The sequence below is a fragment of the Centruroides sculpturatus genome, unplaced genomic scaffold (assembly GCF_000671375.1).
Source record: "Centruroides sculpturatus isolate CEXI.00-Female unplaced genomic scaffold, Cexi_2.0 scaffold370, whole genome shotgun sequence".
Classification (NCBI taxonomy): Eukaryota; Metazoa; Arthropoda; class Arachnida; order Scorpiones; family Buthidae; genus Centruroides; species Centruroides sculpturatus.
This window is the reverse complement of record NW_019384564.1, coordinates 385,508-406,663: the sequence shown is the minus strand read 5'-3', so window position 1 is coordinate 406,663 and position 21,156 is coordinate 385,508. Positions and strand designations below refer to the sequence as shown.

The 21,156-nt window shown below is 26.9% G+C and overlaps 2 protein-coding genes across 2 annotated transcripts in view; both read right to left on the bottom strand.

The window, feature by feature from the left end:
- Window positions 1-16,901: 16,901 nt before the first annotated feature.
- LOC111624008 (inhibitory POU protein-like) lies at window positions 16,902-18,127 on the bottom strand. The gene is made up of 2 exons (XM_023366775.1): window positions 18,085-18,127; window positions 16,902-17,470 (listed from the first exon to the last, which is right to left on the bottom strand). Exons 1-2 carry the CDS (start codon window positions 18,125-18,127, stop codon window positions 16,902-16,904), a joined length of 612 nt encoding a protein of 203 aa, XP_023222543.1.
- A 1,214-nt stretch (window positions 18,128-19,341) lies between these two features.
- LOC111624023 (inhibitory POU protein-like) overlaps window positions 19,342-21,156 on the bottom strand; it is a 2,876-nt gene continuing 1,061 nt past the window's right edge. Inside the window, exon 2 of the mRNA XM_023366792.1 lies at window positions 19,342-20,404. Within this exon, the coding sequence (XP_023222560.1) occupies window positions 19,517-20,404 (888 nt within the window). The 3' untranslated portion in view covers window positions 19,342-19,516. The remainder of the gene's footprint in view (window positions 20,405-21,156) is intronic.

Below are 21,156 nucleotides of genomic sequence, written 5' to 3'. Positions count from 1 at the left end.
TATAAGACTATATAAGATAGAAGAAGAAAAATAAAAGAAAAAAAAAAAGGAAAAAGACGGTAGAAGAAGTTGAAAAATGAGAGTGGTAGGTTGTAGTAGGGCAACAAGAACGTTACATCGAGTTGGAAACTATCTTTAAAAGAATTTAATCATCTTATCTACACTTTGGCATAGGTCCAATCTTTTTCTTCGAATCCATCTAATCTATAAACGATTTTTCACTTTTTCAACCTCAGGCTCTCGTTTTCGGTCACTTTTATTGCAAAACTTCTCAATATCATCACAGCTATTGTATATCCACTTATCGTGTTGGACTGCATCCAAAATTTATGAAGTCGAAAGAAAGTTGGTTGGTCGAGTCTGATACTAAGGGGGGGGGAAGTTTCTGCTCTTTTTCTCCAATTCCCCCCGCCCAGTTTCGATCATGTAGTAAATGATACGGTACATCTAACCCTGTACTGTGACCTTGTCGACCAGGCCATGCGTGGTGTTAGCGGAAAACATAGATTAGTATAACGAAAACGACACGATCGACTCTCACGATATTAACTGAGGGTCATTTCCTGTCGTGTGGGGAACAGAACCACCTGCCATCCCCAATCTGTCATTAATAGGGTGAAAAGGGGTCGATAGGATGAATGTTCACCTGTCCTCTTGGTCAAGTTTTAGGTGAATTGGTTTCATCCGGCTTTTGTGGTGCTTATTGCCTTCATACTATGTTATTTTTTTTTTTACTTTTATAAATAATTAAATAATTAAGCAATTAATATAATTTTCTTAATTGTAATTTGTTAAATAAGCTTAATTTTAATTACATAAGCTATCGAAATGCATTATTCAGCAGCAAATACATTGATGCATATTGCTTCTAAGAGGCAAGAGAAGGAAAAAAGTTGAAGAAGAAATAATGATCAAAATGGATATGATTTTATAAAAAAATGATTTTTATAGAATATTTACGCCGTTTTTTTTAAATTAAAAACATATAAAACCTTAATTTTCACAGAGATTCAATGGAAAAATCTCAATTCTTGTAAGCAATTACACTTGTAAAATATTTAGTAAATTATAAAAATAATTTATACATTATTATAATGAAGAATTAAATTATAATTTATAAAAATAACAATTTAAAAACTTAAGATTTATAAACTAGTTTATGATTAATTTTTTTCTATATTATTTTAAAATAAATAAATTTTACATATTAATAAATTTATAAATTCCTAATTAAAATTACATAAACTTGACACACATTATAAATTTGTAATACAAAGATTAATTGCCTTTAAGCATTGTATTATAATAATCAAATTTTCATAAAACTGCAATTAAGAATTCAATTAAAATTTCAAAAATTTAAATTAATTAAAAACAATTAAAATTTTTAATTTTAATTCAAACTTTCTTTATTATAAAAATATAAAAATCTGATTTATTAAAATAAATTTATATCATTTAACAATATTTATCTTTATAAAAAAATTGTATAAAATTCAAAATAAATTTACATAAACAAATTACATTTATTTAACAATTAGAATAATTTAATTAATTAAATGATTTCTGACTATTAAATTTAATGCAAACCATCATCTATTACAAATCATAGTTATAATTAAATTAATATGTATAATACAATCAATCTGATAATTACTTCAAATATCAAATGAATAGACAGATTCCTTTATTGGGTTAATAAGGCTAAATAGACTATATATCATATACCATGATGGCATATATATATGTCATACCATGGGCATATCATATGCTGGGATTAAAGTATAAGCTGANTTTTGTAAGCAATTACACTTGTAAAATATTTAGTAAATTATAAAAATAATTTATACATTATTATAATGAAGAATTAAATTATAATTTATAAAAATAACAATTTAAAAACTTAAGATTTATAAACTAGTTTATGATTAATTTTTTTCTATATTATTTTAAAATAAATAAATTTTACATATTAATAAATTTATAAATTCCTAATTAAAATTACATAAACTTGACACACATTATAAATTTGTAATACAAAGATTAATTGCCTTTAAGCATTGTATTATAATAATCAAATTTTCATAAAACTGCAATTAAGAATTCAATTAAAATTTCAAAAATTTAAATTAATTAAAAACAATTAAAATTTTTAATTTTAATTCAAACTTTCTTTATTATAAAAATATAAAAATCTGATTTATTAAAATAAATTTATATCATTTAACAATATTTATCTTTATAAAAAAATTGTATAAAATTCAAAATAAATTTACATAAACAAATTACATTTATTTAACAATTAGAATAATTTAATTAATTAAAATTTAAAACAGTTAATGATTACATCAATTATAATGTTATTATTATATTATATTTAAAAAAGAAAAAGAGAAAAAGAATCTTATTTTAAAATATAAAATAAATTTCATTAAAAATATACATATATATTAATTACAAGTTTTTAAATATATTTATTAAGATATAAATATGAAGAAATTTTAATTTTATTGATATAAATAGGTTTATTTACTTATTGTTTTTCCTTCTCCTCTTCTTACTCCTCCTCCTCTTCCTCTTCCTCATCTTGGATAAATAATTGTATGATGAAAGAGAGAAAGAAAAGTTTATTAAATAGACATTGAAAATTACTATTTATTATAATTAGAAGCATTATTGGACTTTATAGAGATTAGTAAGGAGCATCAAGTTTAATATCTAAATACCATAAATATTGTAAAGGTTTATTACATTGCATGTCAAGTGCTAATAATAGTCTCAATGCATAAAGTTCAATTAGTCATTTCTCCGTTTTCATCTTATTAATATTAAAATAGGGAGTTAAGACTCATCAAAGGTAATCACTATTCCATAAGCTTTGCTGTTGCATCAACATCTTTCTTACACAAGTCTAGACATTTTTATTTTTATACCTGGATTCTAAAAAAAAAATATACTNTCTATGTAGAATGTAAAAGTGTGAATTTTGATAACATAAATTGACAATATTTTACTTTTAGCAATAAATTTTTTTTTATATAAATCAATCAAATTATGCTATGAAACAGGCTAAATATAATAAAAAATTCTTATTCTGTAACATATTTTACAGTGTTTCTTGTACAAAAATTGAGATTTTAATCAGAATTTTTTAACAACTTTCCGATTTTCGTCATTAACATTTGTTAAATAAATGAATTAAATAACGATATCATTAAGAATAAATATGATTAGAATTTAGAGATTCTCATTTGTTGATTTACTTCAAAATGCGTATTTACACAAAAATATCTTACTAAAGCTATTTATTACATAAAAAAGAATTATTTTAAATAGAAAGTTTAACAATTTCTCTCACTAATATTTTTCTATATATATTATTCAGATGTCGTTTAACAGGATACACAAGAGGAGAAATTCATTCTAATTTTGTGATAATAAAAGATCAACTTTATATAAAATAATAAAAGTAAAACACATTTAATTATATTTAAATCGATTTAAATTATTATATTTTGTAATAAAAGAATAATTTAATTATGACTCTTGCACTCAGACATCACTATCCATTTTGTTTTTTATACGTTTTTCCTTTCTATCTCACTGTTATCTAATTTCTAAACATCAGAAATTGGGTATCAACTTTCGTTATCTTTGTGTCATTGTAACTCTTTCAGTAAAAGACCACCAAAGGGGTTACATAATCCCCAACATACAGAGAGTGAATATCAAACAGATTAAATTAAAACTGAAGAATAATTCCCGAACGAATTGGGCGAGCTTTTTACTAAAGTAGGCTTTAGATGTATTTTTAACACAATTACGCTTGATTATCGTTATACAGCAAAAGTCATTGAGATAATGGAGCGATACTAGACTCGGAATATATTGAATATGTTTAACCTGTTTGAAATAATGGGAGGAGTAATAACCCACGCCTTCCTTCTCACTCACTCTCTTCTACTCTCTCTCTCACACTGTATACCGCCTTTCAAAATGGCTACCATGCGACATGCAGTTTTATTATGATGATTTTAATAATTTATAATGAATTAAATTCATTTTTTAACTTCAATCATTACGAATTTTACTTTATAAAATCGTTTTGTAGCTTTTAAATTGTTATATATTTCTTATTAAGAGTAATGCTCTTCATTACGTTTGTCGTCAATATATTCTAGTTTTTTCCTAATTTATAGTAAGAAAACGTGTTTAGTTTTCTTAAATAAATCATTTTTATTATATATTTATGTGTTATATATTATAAAATTATTAATTTAGTTTATTTTAAAATGAAAATATGGAATATTAACGACACGAGAAAAGTTATCCATTCAATCTATTTAAATTATATTTAAACATGAATTAATTGAAATATATAGATTTTATAATATTATAATGACTTGTAAAAGATTTTTAAATAAAATATTAATCGTAATTGCATTGAAATAAAGGAATAATTATCTTGTAACATCATCATATGCTTAGTAAATACGCTTACTCTTTCCTACTTTTCTCTTCGAAAAATGTAACTTAAAGCTGAACTGTATAATTTAAATGATTTATTTTTATGTTAATTATGATTTAACTATACAAATTTACAAGAATTTTTACTTTTTATATTTATATGAAGCACTTTTTACATTAGACAATGTACTGATTGAAACAAGGAAAATCATTTTTAAAAAAGAATTTAAATTATATTTTTACGCTTCATATACTATATTAGGATATGAATTTCTCTAAAGAATTAATTTTTGTAAGGCTCAAATTAAAAAAAAACATCATTTCTTTAATTTACCTTAAAGGCAGTAAACAAGGCGCCGAATGTTATAGATAAAAACTTAAACCCAATCTTAAATCTACTTGTAAAGTCTTAAATTTTAGACGTAGAGTTTTAGATCTTATTTAAAACTAAATTTAGAACTAAAATCTGACCATAAATCCGAAGATAAACTCTTAAAATAGACCAAAGATAACCGAAATATATCTTCATTTTTCAAAGTTATTTCTCTCCTCTCCAGCATCCCGTTTACTTAACATTAAATATTTTTACTTAATTCTGTTAAAATTCTTGTCCGAAATTTAGAATTTTAATCGTTCGAACAATTATCCGATTAAGATAATAAAATTTATAATAAAGTTAAGTGAGACAAATCCAATTTGCTTGAGATCTATTTATTTTAATGCATTGCAATATGTAGGTTATTTTTTCTTTCTTCTTCTTGTTATCGCTTAAGAGATTATCGATATCGTTCGGATATAATAAGTTAAATTCGTTATAAATTATTAACGAATAAAGGAGAGGACTATTTCGATAATGAGTTATATACATCGCTATATTCTGATAACTATTTTCTAATATTCTTTGTCAATTTTTGGTAAACCAATTACAAAAACTAATAATTCTCCCTGCGTCTGGAAAATTATGCTAGAAATCTACTTTAAAACATTTTTTAAATAATATTTTCATTCAAAAATATGCATTTTAAATGATGCTTGAGAGGAGTGATGCAGAGAAGACCTTCTATATTTGTAAATAGGATAAAACTGAAATTTGTAAGCAAATTTTTGATAACATTTAATCAGTTTTCGGCTGTCGTAAATGATAATAAATAAAATTTAAATTTTTTTCTCAAAATATTATTCTAGTGCGTAAATATCCATATAAAAGTCTCTACAAGTTACCATTCTCTAATATTCTTTATCAGTTATATAAATTAAGAATTATTTTCCTTATTTGCATAAAATTATGTTTAAAAATCTATTTTTAAACTCTTTCTCTTAGGTTTCAATCCAAGAATTTATTTTAAATTACATATGTTTGAGAGAAGTAACAAAATGACGATATATATCTGTAAATAGGATAAAATTACCGAAGATCTGCTTACAAATTCTAATCTTTAATATGTTTTCGACTGTCTTAAGTGATAATAAATACATTTCAATTGTTTTTTCGTCAAAAAATCATTTTATTACTAAAATTTTCGCATGAAAAAATCTCTACATGTTCAGCCTTTTAAGGACTTCACTTAAATAAAATGCTTACTTTTATAGTATAGCAGGCCTATGACATGTTAACGTGATAAAATGATTTTATCTAAACTCTATATTTTCCTGTAAGAAATTTAATTCAAATTTTCAAATTTGTACTCGATACTTTAAATATATTTATCTTATTAAAGGCTTTCATCTTAAAGCAAGAAACTAGTAACTTGAGAACAATTTTCTCTTTGATAAAGTTATCACTAAAGAATTCAGTCTACTTGAAGAAATTATTTAATTAATAATGAATAGATTTCATAAAACTATACTTATAAACTAAATTTGAGTATATTTATTTACGAATAGCATTAAATTATTAGAATAAACATCGTAGAAGTTCAGTAAGAAATTTCAAGTCAAAATTATGTCTTTCTTAGGGTTTGTTTAAGTTTTAAGTTTTTTTTATATAAAAAAATTAAATAAAAATATATGTAATACTAAATAAAATTAGATAAGTCCTAATTATATTTGTAATTTAGTCACGCTATAAGCAACTTAATAGAAAAGTCAAACGTGTGTTTACAAATTAGTAACATTCGTAGAAAGTTAGAAAACGTGGTTTAATAAAATTAAAAACGCATTAACCGCTAAAAATAGTTAAAATAACAAAAATATAAACAGTTTATAGTGTGTAGACTGCAAAAAATATACAGGCCTACGCAAAAAAACTTAAAAAACAATAGAATTTAACAGCGAACTTCGCAAGTTTCGCGCCCCACAAAATAAATCACCAGCGTTTGAAGGAGGGCGCCACATTGCCCGAGTGACCACGAATGGGTACAGAAACCATTATATCACACAAAACAAACTAGTAACAGGTGCAAACACGCACTCGCCCACTCACAAAATCACAAAAAGTAAGAGACGACTTCGCATCATCACTCAACGAGAACAAAGAGGAAAAAATATATATACTTACATACATACATACATACATATGTACATTGAAAGACACAGAGATAGAAAAAAAAAGTAAAGCCTTACCTGATGGGGCAATGACGTCAGAAGGAGGTCAGGCCTAGGCCAAGTAGAAGGCCAAGTTTTCTCGTCCGTCTGCAGAGGAAAGCAAGCGTCATCTGTTCATCCCCAGCCGATGGGAGAGCAGGGTGTTTCCCGTTGTAGACAGCTTCATTCCCCGTCTACCAGTGAGTCCTTGGCCGGATAGGTAACTACAGGTGATGGAACGCGCTTTTCGGCAGTGAATAATTCATCAATAATGCCAGCAGTTAATGCGTAACCCGTTCTTTTATTATTTAAGAATGCGTAATCATTTATAAAAGCCTTAAATATATGATGATGCTACATACATTATAAATACAAGAAGAGCTACATTTTCAGCCCTCGACTCTTTGTTTGTGTTTGAAAAACTCCTATCTACAAGCCAGCTCTATACATATACCCTTTGACTTTTCTTTTACTAACATGCAAAAATAAGTAGGAATTTTTTGAAAGCTTCTTTTAATTATCGGAAGTGATCGAAATATCGAGTTTTAGAATTTATTTTTATTTCATTTTAGATTTTTTTTTATCTTTTTAAACTTTTATTCTTTACTAAATAATAAAATATTCAACACCTTTCTACGCCTTTAATTCTCTTATTGAGTAATACGAATTTATATATTGATCTACTCATTTTTGCGAATTTTATATTAATAAATCGTTTCTGTTTATATACACTATTCCAGTTTTTAAAAATAAAAAAAGAAGAGAAAGTTTTTAAAAAGTGTAAGTTTTTTTTTAATTAAATATTTTTTTTTCTATTTAAAAAGTGAAAGTTGTATGTTTCAAATGAAATGGATTGTTATTATTTATTTTTATTTTTTTTTATACATATTTTTACTTTCACATTTTAAATTCATTGTTGTGAAAGTGAAATAGAACGTGATAATCGAAATTTGTCTATTTCATTTTATTTATGAATGAATGTGAACAAAAAAAAATTGTAAATTTCGATAGAAAATGAAAGTTTTAACGTACTTTCGCTTTTGTTTCCTATTGTAAATTTTGAAAAAAAATCACTCTTTTACAATTTAGAAATTTACAAAAATTGTTAATCTTATTTTTTTCCATTTTTCGAAAGTGAAAACCTTTAACTCTTATTTTTTTTTCTCTTCTTCTTTCTTCTTCTTTTTACTTTCGCTTTCAACATAAATTTACAAAATTCTCTCGCTGTTATTTTTATCAGAAACTTTCATCAGTTTCGTATTACTTTGGTAGATTTACATTAAAAAAACATGTTTAGTCTCTTCACTTAAGAAGGAAAAAAAAACTTTCCAATTACGCAAAGCTATCTTATTTCAGGATGTAAGAAAAAAATAAATGATCTCCTTATAAATGATTTTATTCTGTAAAAATATATGAAAAGCATAAAGCTTTTATTAATATAAAGTTTGTAATAATCGAAGAAAGTACAAAATCAGAAACATGTCTAAAACTTTTTTTCTCCTTACATTCCGTTCGTTACTATGACAAAGAATGTTAGTTGGATAGCATGACTGATAGTCTGGATCTATATAGGGTCCACCTGTCAAACGAAAGATGTCAGAGGACACAATCACGTGCTAGGTTGTCATGGTGATCACGTCAAACGTCATCCAGCGAAGACATGCATACTCCCCTGGGGAATAAGCGTCCGCATTGCAGATAGATGCAGTCAGAAGTGTCCTTGATCACTATTTCATAAGAAAATAGTTAGCTAAATTAGAACTATGAACTTATATTTCAAGAGATTATATCCATAAAATTTACAATTTAAAATTATTTTATTAGATTTTTTTTTTTTTTTTGTATAAATTGTACGGAGTTAATCATCATGATTTTTCTTCTCATCCCATTTACATCATCACATAATGGGTGCGTTTAAGTTAATAACTTTAAAAAGGATTGAAGTAATGATATGAAATAAGATTAAAAAATAGAAAAATCTATCCTCAGTATCAATTTTAATTAAAATCTCTTCAATTTTTTAGATACTAGACTTATTTTTTTCATAAAGTAAATGTCTTCCTCTAACAATATCTTCCTCGTTTTTTTTTCTTCTGGATTTCATAGATTTATCTTTCGAGAAAGGATGCTGAAGATCGAATTTAAAAATTGATAAGGATATTGATTTCATTTAAATTAATGAAATATTTACATAATAATATTAAATATATAAACATTATGATGTTTCATTAACGCCCACAATCATGTCGATAGTATCATATAGATTTCGTGCATGATTAACTTCTGTACTCGATCGATTTACATTCAAAAATCTATCATGAAGAACTTTTAAAAGGTTATAGCGAATGTCTATAATAATAATACTACAATAATTGGTATAATAGACAATGCCAAACAGGCAGGTGGTACACTGAGAATGGGGTGGAGCAATAAAAATCGATATTTGGCATGGCAGCTCGGCTTTTGGTGAGCAAGTTGCACTCACCTGGTCATTTCCATCATCTTTTCTTTCTTTTTACACATAAAAATGACTCATATAATATTATCCCTGAATTCTTATCTAACAATAATCCTTCTATTTTTAACAGAAAGAATTCAGAATTTTTTTTAGGGGGGAAAAACGTAGAAAAAATCTTTTCATATGAAGTCATTCTTTTCATCATTGGCTCCAACTGTTCAGTTCTCATAATAGATTTTTAAACAGATCACAAAAAGACCTTTAGAATTAAATAACTACAGGGCTTTTATATACCTTTGTAAGGATATTCTACAAAAAGAAATCTTTTTTGGAGTGATTTATTTGATAAACTGGGAGCAAAACCACATTAACCGCATTTTAGAAATGATAAATTTCGTTTATGGAATATTTATTGGCATTTTTAAACATATAAAAACATTGTTTCTTAAAAAATAGCATGCAAAATACTTCCATTAATNATTTTGAAAAGGTAATTATTGTTTTAAATAACAAATATTTATAGTTTTGTTAACAAATTAATAAAATATTATAGGAATATTTAGGATAATTAATTTTATTATAAATGTTCTTGTATAGTGATCTAATGGTTAAATCCCTGCTGAGATGTTTCTAAATGAATTCAAACTATTTTATTGGCAAAAGTCGTAAAATATTGAACGAGTTAAAGAACAAAAGACGTCAAATATTCTCAAAAGGTCTTCAATATTTGAAAAGATGACAATACTTTTTTTCCTCTTCCTTATCACTTTAATGTTTATAACTAGACTGTATACAATTTAGCTTATTCCTCGAGGAATAATTTTCTGGAGACGTTTACAAGGAGTTGAAGATATATTAATGTTAAGGTGACCTCATATCTTGTTAGAAGGTTTGACAGACAAAATTGAGATGGTCTCCATATTAGATAGGAATGAAAATTTCCTGGCATGAACCTAGATTAAATTTAATATTTTCCTCAAATCTATTTTCTGATACACAAAAGAATTTTCTTGTCATCTTAATCTTTGCCCTCATATATTTATATATATTTTGCTAAGTTTTGATGATTTTTATTAATTTCCTTAATATAATTAGCTTTTATTAATAATCTCTCCAAGGATAAGTGACAATCAAGAATATTATAACAAATTCTTCTTAATATAATACTTGTAACACAATATACAAAGATAGTTATTATGATTTAATATATATAAAATATAAAAAAAAAATTTAAAAAATAGACTAAATAAATTTAATAAAATATTAATGATAATTAAATAAATTATTGATTTTATTTAAGTGAACTTTATAGTTTTTAAAGCATTAAATAATAATTTAGATCATTTATCAGTGTTTTCCTTTGTTTAAATTTATTATTATATTTATTTTAAAAAGATTTTATAGTTATACAATGTAATTATATTAAATAAGTAGTTACTTATTTTTTAAAATAATTTATTAAGCGAAATATGTTTACTTGTATCAAGATTTCAAATAGGAGAGGAAGCTTTAAAAATTGTTTTAAAAAAATATTTAAAAATTTGAATTTATGAGACGTTTCTTTAGAAAACTTTGTGCAAAATTAAGCGTAAAATATTTTTAAAAAATCAATTTTTATACTTCATAAAAATACCGGAAATTAAATCAAAAGTAAAGGTGGTGTTTTCAACGTTAAATAGTTATAATTCACTTACGAATTGAGTAAAAATACTGTTTAAAATTAAATTAGTTTATCCAAATTTTAATTTAAATAATATATGAATCTCTTTGTCATTTTAATGAGTTTTAATAGGGATTAATAATCTATGATTGACAGTGACAAAAGTAATTAAGCGAAATTTACTGTTGAAATAATATTTTCTCCAATTTTATTTCCGTTTCTGGTTATCATATTCATTTTTTTCTATTGTTTCATAAGAAATTTTTTATATTTTAATTAAATATATTGTATTAATTCTACGTTTATCTTGAATAAAGACAACTCGCGTATCAATTTAGTACATTTAAACAACACGGAAAAAAGCGAGAAAGAGACGTTTGTTTGAATATATTTTTACAAATACTGGCTACGAAATAATTCTAAAGAATCAAATTATGTTTGTCAAATGAATTTTTACGAAAATTCTAAGAAAAATAACGAATTTTTAAAATAATAAACATCGGTTACGTTTATGATATGTCGGCTTTCCCGCATGCCTCAGAAGTCGCTAGGAGAAGCCGACGATTAAAGTATATTTATTATAATCCACTGTTTGTTAGTGAAATTACTTTTCTATAAATGCGATTTTATAATTTACGCATTAAAATAAAACAAAAGTATTAAAGTAACTACACGTGTGACTTTTTTAACAATAAATAAAATGTCTATATACAATTTTTCCCCAAATAACTCTTTAAAGAAAAGAAAAATAAAAGAAAATAAAGAAAAACAAGACGTTCCGTATCAAAATGGATAAGAGGATTTATTTATCCATCTTATTTAACAATAAACAAATAAAATTTACGTCATCTCCTATATATTTTTTTTACAATATTTGAAACGGTAATTTTGTAAAGTAACATAGCAGATAATTTATTAGATAAAATTTCTTAACTAAAGTTACTAGAAAAGTAGACATAATTGCCAAAACATAGTTTAAAAAGTTAGTAGAAAGAGGTTGCTTGTAGTTTTCTAGACACGTACATATAACACAAACCATTACAGCGAGGTACTTCAACATATACCCGATACTAATCTCCTTTAATGGCACATTACATTGGCTCGAGTCTGCCAGTCGACCATGTACAGGTAGAAGGTCACAAACGTTGCTGAATTACTGTTAGAAGCGTAATTTCTTCTCAGTACCGCCCACGTCGTAGCTCACATGGCATTCCCTAGCACAGTCTCCGCCCCGTTACTATGGCTACGAGTGTATAGGACTGCCCAGAAGATGTCGGTTATGCTCCTATTTTGTTTAATGTATTTTACAATATGTGTGTGTGGCTCCGTAGCCCAATCTTTTCCTTTAAATAATTGTAAATAATAATAATTATTATTTTTACTTTTGTTTTTTAAATTTTAAAAAATTATTCTTTCGAAATTCTAAGGGATAATTACTCTTTTGCTCTATCTTATCGGATATTGCTTCTCCAAGGATGATGCGTTTTATTATCATAATTTTTAAATGATGATAAGCTTTTTTTAAGTATAATTTTATTATATTTTAACTTTAAATTATCTTTTTAAAGATAATATTATAGTAAATAATAAAAATCACAGAAAATAAACTAAATTTAATTAATCAGGAACAACATTTGTAGAAGAAATAATTAAAATATTGCTTGTTTTCTAAGCTATTTCAAGTTATTAATTTTATTTTTCGTGATTTAATTCTTTCACTTTTCTTCTTTTTAAAAAGTAAAATCGAACTTTTTGTAAATGATTTTAATGTTTTTGGTAAATTTTTAATTAAAAATATAAAATTATAAGTAACATCTTTATATGTATTTTATGTTATATAATTTTAAAATATTCAGATTACTCTTAGAAAAAGAATATTAAAATTTGTAACTTAATAGCGAATAATGAAAAAAGTCTCTTTTGTTAGTTTTGAGACGTTTCAAGATGAAATTTAACGAAAAGTTATAAATCTCTCTGGATTATCAGTTTAAAATATCTTATTGAGAAAAATATCTTTAAACTTGTAGTTTTATTAATATTCCCATTCATTAAACATCGTATTTTCACTTTCTAACATAAAGCTTTGAACGTGCTTATAATGTAATTTTTCCATTTTGTATAGCGTAATTTGTTAGAAAGGAAAGCTCTCTATATAATTTTTATTTAATTATAACAAAAAAAGGAGCCTTATTGTGTTAGGATACACGTTTTGTAGCCCCTTAAAAAGCCCTTGGACTCTCCGTACAATGTCCAAAAACAGCCTAAATCATGCAGAAGAGATAAAGGTATCTTCGTGTCAAAAGGGAGGTTGGCGAGATATAAACACTTATTTTATAGTGCAAAAATAAACATTTCACCCCTGAACTTGAATATTTTTTATATTCGAACGATCCTTGAATCGAAATATCATATAATACAGACTTCATCCCTGTTTACTTATGCTGAACATATAGTATACCATCCTCTTCGGGCCTGTATCGATAGTATTTTTATTCCAGGTTGGCTTATAAGTATTCCAAAGGTTACCCACTTTTAAAGATTTTTCCAGTTGTTTAAGAAGGGATTACGAGATTGTTTAAGGCCTGGAAAGGCCGCAGTTGTGTTAAATTCACCTGGAAACATTGAAAAAGAACAGAGTAAGCCCTTCTACATCGTATAGAGGGAGATCCCAAATTGTTGAAGAGGCCGAATCAGACTGTTCGACACCAGACGTTCGAAATCCTGTTTCAGAAAGCCAAAGTGTCATTCCCAATCGTTTCTGGTGTTGAGTGACCTGTTGCCAGATTCTCTTCATCGGTAGCTGCGGCCTGACAATTGGCTTGTGTTCAGCCAACGTAATCCTATCGTCACACACGTTGCTTTTAATGGAGTGGATCGAAAACCTTGAATGAAAATCGATTTTTAATTTAGAAAAACAGGGGAATGGGCAGACATTCCCTCGGGGAGTGTTGAATAACACAGTCTTTCTATCAATGTTTGTTTTCCCTCCAGAGAACGTGGCGTGTCTTCCACCTGGCGTTTTCGTTTCCCAAGAGAGTAAAGTGCACGACCCCCTAACTGTTTTTGCCTTTTTGTATAGCTTTTGTTAGTTCTCTTGTAATCACTGTCTCTTGTGTGTGTGTGAAGAGACTTTGCCTCTAGCGGGATGAGTTATTACAGACGGGTACTGTGAATATAAGGATACTATAAAGAGGATTAGTATCACCGAACAGATTAATGTTAAGCTAGCATTAATATAAACATTGATGTATACATCTGTAGTTTGTTATTAACGTTTCGAGTTCTCTGTAATGATACGAAATTAGAAAATAATACAGGCGTTCTGTTTTACATCTTGCTTATATTTTTAAATATATAAGCAAAAATTTAAGTGCTAATGTTAATATTAAAGAAAATCATGTTTTTGTTAACTTTACTGATTGTTTTCAGCAATTAGAAATTGTTATATCGAACAAAATTCGTTTAATTTTGATAAAAATGACAATTCTGAGATAAATTTTATTAAAAATGCGATCATTTCTACTACATAAAATTAAGTAAATGTGTTCAGTTACACACTAACTGTTTACAAAGACAAATGATAATTTAAACTAAGATAAATATGCATTAATTGCATTAAAAATTGATAATTTTAAATGAAAATTAAGTGCTCAATTGTAAACCTAATTAATTATTAAAAATATGATAATTTGTGTTCGTTTTTTAATACATAAAACTGAATATATTTGAATAAATGTGTTCAGTTAAACGTTAACTGATTGTCAAGACTTTATAACAGATTATAATTTAAGTTAAAATAAATAAGTTAATCAATTTAAAATAAAAATTGTCAATATAACTGATAAAATGAGCTCATTTGTAGCAGATGAAACTAAAGTTGTTTAATAAATTAAACGCATGTTCAGTTACACATTAACTGATTGTTAAGAACTTATTGAGGCTAAAATGTATTAAAAGTGATAATTCTGTAATAAAATTAATGTTCAATTGTAAGTACAACGTTAACTTTTGTAACTCATTTTTGCACACAAAGTTAAAAAATATTTAATAAAATTAAATTTACGTATTAACTAACAGTAACAGATGATTATTTAAGCAGAAATAAATAAATAAATTACGTTTAAACTGATAATTTTGAGTTAAAATTAAAGTTTAACTGTAAAAGTAACTTATAACATGCCCTTATATTTGCAGCATGCGAAACTAGAAATGAATAAAATTAAATATATATTCAAATTACATGTAAATAATTCTTAACATATGATAACACGTGATAAATTTAAACTAAAAATCAATCAATTTCAATGAAAATGGCAATTATTTTGAATTTGAATATTATTTAAATTGTTGTAACTGATTTGTTTATGGCATACGAGCGATTTGGCGCCATTATTTTAAATCGTTACAGTTAAAAATAATTCAATTTCATAACAATAAAAACGATTAATCGATTTCAACGAAAATGATTCGTTTAAATTATTTTAAACTCGATCGCAAAAATTACAACGAGTACCACCTATTTTCTATTAAATTAATAAAAATCGAATAAAAATATAAAATTTTAAACCGTAAAAAAAATGTTTAATATAAACAAAATTAACTAAAAATAAATAAAATAATAATTAATTTTGTATAATAAATTGAAAAAAAAAATTTAAACATTTTTAAACATAATAAATTAAAGAAAGACTAAAAATGATATTTTTTAAAAAAGTTTCTATAATATAAATATTTAAAATTAATATAAAAATCGAAAGATTAGATTAAAAATAACAGAAAAATGGGTAGACGTATTGTAAATCTGTATATCTACAAGATGATACATCACCTAAATGAGAGTTGTTGGGGCTATTCATATACATTGCAGTAGAACTGTACTTCTGAGAAACACTCGTGACATTTATGATATCACGCGTGGCATGTCTTGATACTGTTCCTTCAATAAGAAAACTTTTACATTAAAGAAGCAATTATGTAAATGTACGTAACTTGCCTTATATAAATGACCTTAAAATCATTAATATATTAGAATTAACCGTGTAAAACTTTCTTTATAAACATTATGCTATTATGTTTTGAACTTTTAACTTTTAAATTAGATGTTCTAGAGGTGCGAATGTACAATTTTCAGCTGTATAATTGCATCATTTAAGTACTGTACTCTTTATCCAATATAGTGGCCTAGAAAACCGTAGGTCAAACGGTGATGCGAGTTATCCTACTGTCAGATATTCGAGTTTAGAACAAAATTATGAACTTAATTCATAAATATAACCTATTTTCTATACATAAAATTTAATTTTTTATGTGTATAAGTGGTTAAAACTGGTAAATCTTCATTTTAAAGTTGCTCCTTGTATGCATTTGTTATCATCACAACGTGTTGACTTCGTCTCTCGTTTTTTTCCAATCATTAGTTTTTTTTTCCTTTTTGAATAATTAGTTAACGGTTATAAATTATTTAAACTGAATTGTGTTCGAGTACAAGTTGTAATTATAACTTAGTGCTATAATTATAGTAGTTAGAAATTTTGTTCTTAACACTTCTTTCGCCTCTTGTTTGATAGATAAAATGGATAAAAATACTTTTTTAACTGGAAGAAAATCTAAGAGAATTATTTAAATTTATAAACGATTTCAAAAAGAAGAATTAGAAAATTAAATTACATTACTTTTTATGGAAATATAAATTTAATAAATTAATTAAAATTCATTCTTTTTTTGCATAGAGAATTTCAAAAGAAAAACAAGAAAAAAGTTTTACCAAAGCAAAAATTACATCTGATTTATTCGTTAATAGAAAAAATAAAGATTTTTTAANTCCAGCCACGCTTGTAATATAGGCTTTAATGCTACCATGTTGTTATGGGAGAGAGTAAGAGATTCGAACCTACAGATAGTGCTCTGTGATAACGAACCGACTCCTGGAAGCTTCAGATTAGCTAGGGCTTTACCCACATCCGCTTGTGTCACCCCTAATTTGATCCTTCGTTGCTTAAACCTCTCAGCAAACGCTTCGAGTTCGCGTGGATCCGTATCGGCATCGTGCATGGTAACTGGATGATGCGTAGTTAATGAGTGATGTGACCCCATCATACTATTCATACTATGAGAATAGATAGGAGCGTGAAGTTGACCATGAGAATGAGAACTCACCGAATTCGATTCGGAAGGTATTGCCAGAGGTGGTAGTGACGACGGACAAATAGGATCCAACAAGTCCATTGTATCCATTCCAGGATGGCCCATTTGTGTATGATGTGGACGAGCGTTAGGATTTCCATGGCCCGTACCTACCCCGGGATGATGCGGATACATCATATCATGTTTAAGATGCAAACTTGGCCCACTTGGCGGTACATCTACATAAAAGCGTATTTATATAAAGACGGAGATAAGAAGCTCAAGAGTATCTTCTTGAAAGGTGCTTTTAAACTTAAATAAATTAATTTAAATGACGTTCAGAATAACTAAAAATTAAATTTGATATTAAAATATCATTTTTTTGGTATAAATATAAGTTTTTCATACACGTTTCGTTTATAAAAATAAAGAAAATTGTGGGGAAAACATGATATAAATTCGTATCTTTAACCAATGTTTACTAATAGATAACAAATTACGATATTTATAAAATACTATTATTTTATAAGTTTTTATCGAAGGAAAAAAAACTGTTATAAACATTTTAATGTATCATGAATTCATTCCTATATTAAACTACGGTTATGTTGATTTAATAAAAACTGAGACGGACACATTGCAGACAAAAAAATATGTGGAAAACCGTGTTTTATTGACAGAATTGTTCCAGTTTGTTTGACAGATGAAAAGTTTAGATGATGGTTTTTGAGCAACAATAATGCAATAGAGAAAACAAAGTTATCAACTATAGGTATTATATTTTTTTTTGTCCATTTTTTTTCTTGTTTTCGAATATTGACGCTGATTCTGTACAGGATTGAAAATTACAAACAAGCGTACTTCTCCGATGAGGAATATTTATCTTGGTTATGCATTTGTGTATATATATATATATATATATATGTATATATACACGTATACATTATATATATATGCATAAATTCTGTCTATATATAGATATATATATAATATATACATGTATAATTTTGGCATGAGCAGTGCGAAGAAGCTTCGTGGCTGTTGCGCTTTTTTTCGTTTTTAAAGGAAAACTAATAGAACAAACTCAAATCTTTTGGACAAATTTTTAAGATTTTATTGTATATTTTTTATTTTATAAGTTTTTATGAAGTAAGATCGACGATAATTTCAAATTTTATCGAAAAATTTTAGATGTTTTTCTTCTATTTAAAATCCGCTCTTTAATCCTAAAAGTTAAATTTTTAAAGATTCGTACGCTGAAGAGACCTTTTTAAAAGATAAAAATAGCATATTAAGTTTCTATGTTTTCTTATAAGAATTTATATTGGAAGTTTACACCATTATTGGGAAGATTTATAAGGAAAAAAAAGGCCTCTAAAAGCTTTTCATCATCACATTTTTTTGAAGTGATGTGAATTCCTTAAAGATAGGAATAAGTTCTGTTTATCTTTTTGTCCAATAGATTTTATCGTTTGTTATCACTCGAATTATGGTGCCAAGGTTAAGATGACTAACGACAATTTGGTGTGTTCTTTTCTTCTTACTGTTATATTATAAGGCGTATCAAAAATTAATAGTTAAGAGAGGCTAAAAGTTGAATGGAAATTACGGGATATCCCTGCCGTTTATTTAAATGTAAGGGTATTTTTTATTCGTTTCTGTAAGTGACAGGAACCTAAATTTGTTCCTAAAATCCCTAGATTGTTCCTGATGCTCTCTAAAAGATTAAATTGGTTGTATAATGGGTTTTGATACATTCTATCCACAAAAAGAAACTAAAAAGATAATAAAATAAACTTAAAATTAGTTAGAAAGATTATCAAAGATGGGGAATTTCTTAATGAGATATGAAGATTTTGTTCGGTTTCTTTTTGTATCGATCTATAATTTCCGATGACTGAAACAAGAAGATATTAAAGGACAACACTTACTAGGCACCTCCGATCTTCTATATTCTTGTGATTACTGTGATGGACGATTCCCTTATAAAGATAAATTTAAAAGAAAGATAAAAAGAAACGAAAATCAAATATTTTTGGCATGCAGAAAATGTAAAAGTGTTAAAATAAAAAGGAAGGAAGCTTTGAAAATTTCAAAAAATTCGCGTTATTAACATTATTAATTGGTTTTTTTCTTCTTAACCCATAAACTGTGGATTTTTTTTTCTAAAAACTACAATTGTTTTTGCTCTTCTTAATTTATCTTCAATTCATTCGGGATGGGTGTGAATGGTTATGATAGTCCCCATGCTGTATATATACATACACAACCGTGCACAGTCACTGTTAATGTTGTTGTGCAGAATACTTCATCCGTTTCTGCTTCTGTCTCTGATTACAAAACCAAACTCTCACCACATTCTTCTTTAAGTCAAGTTTCTCAGCAATGGCGGCGATCTTCTCTCCCGACGGCCGCGGTTGTACAGCAAAATAAGCTTCGAGTGACCTTTTTTCGGGTCCGGCAATGGATGTCCTCTTTCGTTTTTTTTCTCCTGTAGGCAATACGCATGGTGCATCCGGATCTCTTCTCTTGTTTCTGGCCTGCGATTCCGCAGCTTCCAGCCACGCTTGTAATATAGGCTTTAATGCTACCATGTTGTTATGGGAGAGAGTAAGAGATTCGAACCTACAGATAGTGCTCTGTGATAACGAACCGACTCCTGGAAGCTTCAGATTAGCTAGGGCTTTACCCACATCCGCTTGTGTCACCCCTAATTTGATCCTTCGTTGCTTAAACCTCTCAGCAAACGCTTCGAGTTCGCGTGGATCCGTATCGGCATCGTGCATGGTAACTGGATGATGCGTAGTTAATGAGTGATGTGACCCCATCATACTATTCATACTATGAGAATAGATAGGAGCGTGAAGTTGACCATGAGAATGAGAACTCACCGAATTCGATTCGGAAGGTATTGCCAGAGGTGGTAGTGACGACGGACAGATAGGATCCAACAAGTCCATTGTATCCATTCCAGGATGGCCCATTTGTGTATGATGTGGACGAGCGTTAGGATTTCCATGGCCCGTACCTACCCCGGGATGATGCGGATACATCATATCATGTTTAAGATGCAAACTTGGCCCACTTGGAGGTGAATGTTTGGTTATGTCAACTGCAGTCAATCCATCGGCACGACCCATTAATCCATCATCCAGTCCAGCAAATAGATTGCTCTGAAAACAAAAATTAAACCCCATTACAAAATATACATAACCCTCATAGATAACCACTACCTTAAACATTGTTACAACATCAGAATTAATATTTTAGACCGGCTAAATAATTTAAAAACGCCAGCTGACTTGTATGAGATGTGTTTTTCTACAGATTGTAGAGAAAAGTATTCACATTATTGGCAAAAAATACATTTAACCAGTCGAAATAGAATCAATAAAGCTGTTTAGTAACATAAATCCGACAGCTAAATTGAATTTTAGAGCTTAGTGATTTTTTTTCTCTTCTTCTACTTTTATTCCACTTCTATACTTCATCTCGCTTCGCCCTATACTTAGTACTATCTTTTATACTTGTTTTACTTAGTCTAAGATTAAAACCATAATCATTTCTTAAATTTTATAAAGTTTTTATCGAATTAAAACTATATTATATATAAACAAGTTTATTTTAGTTAAGAAACTAAATTAGAGGTGCTTCACGAAACCCACTTCGCATACTTTTAATGTTAGTTTGAAAAGAAAGCTTAAACTTTTATAAATTTTTAATTAAATTAAAAAATAATTATAATCATCAGTTTAAATGAATAACTTTTATACATTTTTCTGAATAAATTAATATAAAAATTTTAATTAAATCTTAACTATCATCAGTCTTATCATCATTATGGAATTAAATAATATATAAAAATATAATTTAAAAAGTTTCTCTTTTATAACAGAAATTTAATTTTTTTAATTATATTATATTT